The following is a 6898-nucleotide window of genomic DNA, read 5'->3' as shown; positions in this document are numbered from 1 at the left end:
GACGAGCAGTGTAGGACGGGAGATAGGAGAGAGTAGGGTTAAACACAAGCTAAAGCAAAAAGGAAGAGAAGGACCACCGATCCTAGTCATAGACATGGCCGGCAGCTGCAGAGAAGTTACCGGAATGGGAATCACTCAAAAACAAAGGTGAGAAATGCACTCAATGAGAGAGGACTCTAACCAAAACAGGAACCAAGATAAATTGAAATTCTTTGAAAAAATAATTAGAAACCAAATTCTAATTGCTGAAATGATAAAAATCAAACACTGATGACAATCGATTACATATTTGACGAAATAACGAACAAATATAATCAACATACCGAAATTTGATCATTTCAACATAGAAAAAGCTTTTTCAAATTTTTTTTTTCGTGGATAAGAAGCAAACATGAGCTCAAGCAACGGGAATGTAAAAAGGACTACAAAGGAATTAAATAAATACCATCTGGTACATTTAATTAAAAATATAAAATATAATCCAATGATCCAAAGCAGGTCAAAGATCCCACAAGAGCTCCAAAAGTGCAACAAACATGAACAACCAACCCAAATCCAGATCCGACCTGGACAACACTCACCGGTTTGTTCCACCAGGAACTATTTATGCACTAAATCCTCAAATGCTGAAGATTCATAGAAACGTATACATTATGTCAATTTAATTCTAAATATATAATTATATGTGAGAAAATATCAAGAGAGATCCTCTTCCCATCGATAACTAGGCCAAATTTGCTGTAGCACCATCCAGCGGGAATCCGGCAAATGCCACCCTCTCCCCTCATTACGCGGAGGCAAACCCCCAACACCTTCATCCATCCATCCATCCATCACGCTCAAAATCACATATTCTCCTCCAGAAAATGGAGGTTGTCTGACCCCAGAGATTGTAAAAACCAGCTGAGGGGGCAGTATGGGGAAAAGACAGCAAAAATTTCCCCAAAAGAACACCAACCATGCCAACATAAAATTTAACAGGAGTTAAAAAACCGAAACAAAAAAAACAAAAACGTACAGCAATCCCAATAAAACTCATGCTACTAGCTTGAGTTGTCAACGTTTAGCATTTTTTTCCTTCCCCAACTAGTCTTTTGCTTCTGTTCCTAGATGCTTCTCTTTTTCCCCATTTTTGTTTCTTTCTATTTGCCAGGTGAGAAAGCCCGTTTCATCATGCCAAGGCAGCAGTACTATTTTCCAAAAAAAAAGAAAAAGGAAAAAAAAGAAAGAGAAAACTAGATATTCACCAGCGTGTCTTTTAAACCTCTCTTCCCACAAGTTCATTTCTCTCCACGAGTGCGCATCGTCAGTGCACATCCATGCCTCATACTCTAATTTATTGCTGAAATAGAGCGATCAGCACCTGCTTAAACACCGAATTGACCTGTTCCATCACCACTGGATGGCTGCGGCTGATTATTGTTCTCAACATTGTTGTTAGTGGTCTTCTCGTCCAGTGCAATACTTTGGATATGAGCTGACAGCGTATCCGGACCGGAGTTTCCAAGGGCTTGAGAGCCTGAGGCATTTGGAGGCTGAGCGGCTGGCATTACCCATCTCTCCCAATCATTACGCCGCCTTATTTTATCACCCTAAACACCGTCACAGCACACAGCACAAGATTTGGCATCTTATCAGAATGTCATATAACACAAAACAAGTAACACTTTTAACTGTATATTAAGGGCTGGGTTGGACAGAGGGTGCTGGAAATGAAAAGTTGGGGGAGGATATTTAATACCAATACAACGATACTTTTTTCTTTTACATGATTACATAATTATGGGTTCAAGAATTACCTGTATTTCCACAACAGTTGACATTCTCATAGCATCCAGTATAAGCTGAATGTTGTCTGTCAAACTCAGAACCTGAGAAGGAAATAAGAAATTAAAACATTGACATTCTCATAGCATCCAGTACAAGCTGAAAGTTGTCAGTCAAAACAGAGGGGCTTGGATATAGGGATATTACGGAATTTTTAACCTTTGATAGATTCCCGCTTAATCACATACATAAAACTACATTTTGTCCAAAGGTTCCTATGATCTACCACAAATGGTTCTTCTGCAAAAGTCAGGTGGTATTTGGATTGTTGACCATGTTCTGATGGCTGCTTAACTTGGCACAAATGGAGAAGCTCTAAAATGCAAGCCAGTTATTATCCACACAAATACCACATTTTCCCTTTTGCAACTTGACAAAAAGATGAGAATTATAATTTTATTACAAAGGTGGTAAATGTCCTCCTTTCAATTAAAAAAAAGAAAGAAATAAAGATGCAATTCTATTCATTTATCTAGAAAGTGAAATAAAGTTTTTATATTAAATGGATATTTATATAAAGTGAAGGATTGAATGCACAAATGTATTCATAATTTCATCAATAATATTAACTTTGAAACCATGATTATAATTCCTAAATATACATTTTTTAAATCTAGTGAAACATTAAACAATCAAAGCCCGAGCAGCAAACTTAGTTTAAGTAGTTTGCTCAGCAGGTACAGTTGAAAATGAAATAAAACTGGCACAGAAAGTAAAGGACTTAATCCTAAATTTTTTTAGCAGATGTTGAAAAGTCTGCAACACACACCTCTGTTAAAGTTTTATGTACAAAGACATGGACAACAGTGTACAAGCAGCAGAATACTGTTAGCATTTCAGAAAAGAAAAGATAGACTACCACATTGTTCAGAGACAAACGACTAGAAATACGGCTATAGTATAGAGAATTACAGCCTAAAGTAAATCACCGAGAAGCATATACTTGTTACTAAGGTTCCAAATTGTCAACTTTGATTCATTCTTTCACCAATTATACTACCTAAGTTTGTAGTAGGATAGCTACAAAAGAAACTAGTTTTCTAGTCTACAGACCAAAAAGAAAGACAAACTTTATGAGATATAACATTGAAGATGTGAGTTTTCTATCCAATTAAATTTTGATATATCTGGGCTACGAAGTAAGACATGGGCATAAATTTTATATTTCTCAATAGATAATAATAGAGAACAGACAAGGAGTACCATGCCAACGTTCTTATTAGTCATCCATAATTTTATAATTAAGTGTTTCTCATAGTGCTATTGCAAGACTGGAGTGAAAAAGAACAAAAGATACTTCTCCACGTTATTCTTTTTTTCCCATTACAAATCCAACGAACAGAGAAGACACAATGAGACAGTTATAATCCAGTCTGTTCTCAAGACACATAATATGCAATTTAGAAACAAGAATACCACAATGAGCATCTTGATGATGGAAGTAAATAAAGAATGAAACACATTGTACAAAATTGATTGGAACCTAGTATACAATGTCAACAAATAAGATGTCAATGGATATTAAGTAACTTCACCACTCATTACATGCGTATGACAAAACCACAGAAAACTTAGGTTTGTTGGTCACAAAAGGACTATCCTGTAATTTCACATAAGACAAGACTCGTGCCAAACTGAAGGTGTAAAAGGGTTCACATGGCAAGTTCATGTGGGTCAGTAGGAAAAAAGGGTTTGTTGAGTTGGATGAAAAATATTTTCAATTCTTAATCAAAATATACAAATGATACATAAGGCATAAATTACCTAAAGTAGTACATTTGGTTCCTATTAAACTCAAGACTCTTATAAAGAGTGCATTCACAGCAAACAAAGTGTTTAGGGAGCCTAAAAGGCTTAAAACACAAAGAGAAACCAAGCATCAAGATGACAAAAAACTTGAGCAGGAGACTGACACCACCTCAGACAAGAGGAAAGAACATCACACAGTGCAGGATGTCCTTAAAATATTGCCTGCTAACAAATTTTTTCTGTCGCACATCAACATTTGCTTGATACCTGCCTATAGCTTATTTTCATATATCTAAATCAAGGTATATATGTTTAATAATTTCTTACTTCAAAACATGTACATATTATCCCATGTCAATGTAAAGATAACCGACAATAACAAAGAATAGCATCCCATACAGCACCACAGGACAGCAAATAAACGTTGACTAAAAAAAAGGAACAACAAACAAAGTGCTATTATACTTGGTATAAACTGTAAGTAATATTCCTTGTGTTTTTATTTATTTTCTCGTTTATTCATTTACATTCTTTAAATGTATAATTCAAAGTGCTTGATCGACAAATCCCAATGACAAACATAACCTACACATCACCAAGAATTGCAACAAGTGAAAAACATAAAAGTTAATCTTGAACATATAACATAAATCTGTATGCATAGATACACACAAATATGATATGTATATGCAACAAAAGACTAGATCATTACCACAATAACTAAAATCCACAAAGAAAGATTTCCCAAAAAACTCACTTTTTTGAAGCCTGCTATTAATTTAATACGAACCCATCCCTGGTCATCCATGTTCCGCCTCAAGTATGTATCTTTAATTAAATTGTCATTACTGCATTAAATGAGTATAAAGGGAAAAGAGCAGTTAAAGTTTCAAAGGAGCTAAAAGGGAAATGATGATTAAGGATCTTATGCAAATAAACACAAACAAGAAAGGAGTACCTGAAATAATAATCTATCTGATTAATGATTTTAGTATGCAGCTGAGGATCTGGAGCAGGAAACATCATGGGATGTCTCAGTGGTGCAACAAAAGGTACAAGTGGCTCATGCGGTGAATGTGCAACATATACCAGTTGATGAGGTTGCATATCTGAAAACAGAAACACATTAGAATAAAGTCGCAAGTTAAACGCATACAAGTTCTATTTGAACACGCCTGGTGTTTACCAAACCCTATAGGACCACCAAAAGCCCTCATCTGCGGCTGGTGAATAAATTGGGCAGCATTAGGCGGTGGTGGTGGAGGTGTTTGGTGAGGCCTCATCATTCTAGGGACACCTCTTGGAGAATGCATGTGGTTGTCTCTATTGTTAAAATTTCGATGACTGTTCCAATCTTGATTTCCACGGTCCTGATCCCGCCTATAGTTGTGATGAGAACCTTCTCCACGAGGATGTGAACCACTATTTCGGTTCCTGAAGGAGTTACGTTGTTGCGGATGATCATTATTGCTGTGAGATTGCGACCCAAATGCATTTCTATGGGTATGCTCCTTCAGAGGCGGGTTACTTGAAGGCAGTTCACCACCTTGACCAGCAGATGATTGATGCTGGGGAGCACCACCATTAGAGGAGGCATTTGCATTATTTCGTTTCATCGATCTCTGGCGCATAAGTCCAGTATGGTTTGGAGTAGAAGGATTCCCTTGCTTCGGTGATGAGATAGTTGTGATTCCAGTTCCCTATGCCAACCACAGCAAGTAATATAAATGTACATATGCACATAGAACGCAAACAATCCAACATACTGAACATCAAATAATACAAAAACCCAAAGTCATCATCACTTTACGTTATTATGCTCCAACATGGTGAATCATTTTCTATACATAAATTTTATTTTAATGTCTCGAACAAGCAGAACCAACTCTTCACTCCACATTTTCCTTCACTATTTCAATGCATAGGAATCTTTTGATTATCCATTTACCCAAAAGTTTTCCTTTTATTTAAAAAGATTATGCATCTCAAAATTTATCAGCAAACCACCATTTGAATACAGAGAGCTAATACTGCATTTTTTTTATTATAGTAAAATTCAACTAAAATTTAGCATTCAGCGAAAAACCAAGTGTTATAGTTTTAAATTTTCCCAGCAACCAAAAAATAGCAGAGAGATTCAAGAAAGAAACCTGCGGTACGGAGACAGACAACAACGAGGGTTCTGATACACCTTTGAGAGATTCAGAAGACGATTTGGTGGAAGCCCGAGCCGACTCGGACAAGGCAGGCCAAGACACAGCTCCCATTACAGGCCCAACCTCGACAGCCCCATTAGAAGGCTTGTTCCAAGCTGGCCTCTTACCCGCATTGCCGTTATCTGATCCCTCACCCACCGACTCCTCCACCGGCGGAGGAGAAGACGAATTCGACTGAGGAGCCGAGTTAGACTGAGTCTGATTAGCCGAAAAAGAAGAAGGAAGGGGAGGAGGTGCCGCCGCAGCGACAGCTGGCTCAGTCACAGCCGCCGATGGCGACGAAGGAACGGCCGCGATCGGCTCAGATTCGCCGCGGACGATTTGAGTCCAAGGCGACGAGACTGACCTGGTGGGGCGCCGCGATTGGGTCGGGCTGCTGACACTCTCGCCAGCGTTACGCGGCGACTGCAAGGCCGGAGACGGCGCCGTTTCGGGGTTGCTGCTCTTGTTCGTGGCGTTAATCGCAGCCATAACAAGAACCAAACAAAAAGGCTAGGGTTTGCGAGAGCCGCGATAGATACAGTCGGCGAAATCGGAATAATAAAATAGAGTGATCAAAATTTCTGAGCGATAAGGGTTTCGAACAATGTGCAAGTTCAAAAATTAGGGTTTCCAAAGATTTGGGACGATCGGGATCGCGGAGGAGAGAGAGGGGGCCGAGGGAGGGAGGAGAGAGAAGGGGGAGGAGGAGCGAGAGAGGGTCTCTGGAGATTTTCTCTTCTTTTGGGTGGTGTGTTTGTATTGTTTCTTCTCGGCTATTGTGCCTTAGTTGTGCTGCCGCGGTACCTTGGATGCGCAGGTTTTAGATGACGATAAGATTACTTAAATACCCCTGCCGCGTAGCCGCGGGGAGGGGCTGTGTATGTTTTAGGTCATCAAACACCTGAGCGACATGGGATTCAGAATGTAATTACGACTGTGACTCCTTTAGCTTTTTACTGCGTTTACTTTTACCATTAACCTACATTGCTGATAGTTACAGTTCCACGTGGAAGAAACTTTGAGCTCCAATAGGATTCTGCCATGTGGCGCAAATACAGCATGGAATATAGATGTTGGTGTTTGGGGTGTATCTCATTTACATCTCAAATTTTGGTAACATATCT

General features: G+C 38.8%; 1 protein-coding gene across 1 annotated transcript; it reads right to left on the bottom strand.

Annotated features, from left to right (window-relative positions):
• Positions 1-433: 433 nt before the first annotated feature.
• On the bottom strand, positions 434-6589 carry LOC126604898 (la-related protein 1C). Its single transcript, XM_050272222.1, has 6 exons — positions 5727-6589; positions 4763-5276; positions 4535-4685; positions 4334-4424; positions 1800-1871; positions 434-1592 (listed from the first exon to the last, which is right to left on the bottom strand). Exons 1-6 carry the CDS (start codon positions 6261-6263, stop codon positions 1368-1370), a joined length of 1590 nt encoding a protein of 529 aa, XP_050128179.1. The 5' UTR covers positions 6264-6589; the 3' UTR covers positions 434-1367.
• Between the last annotated feature and the right edge of the window lie 309 nt (positions 6590-6898).

Source organism: Malus sylvestris, chromosome 15 (genome assembly GCF_916048215.2).
Source record: "Malus sylvestris chromosome 15, drMalSylv7.2, whole genome shotgun sequence".
Classification (NCBI taxonomy): Eukaryota; Viridiplantae; Streptophyta; class Magnoliopsida; order Rosales; family Rosaceae; genus Malus; species Malus sylvestris.
Note: the sequence above shows the minus strand (reverse complement) of the source record. Positions and strands in the feature narration are given on the sequence as shown.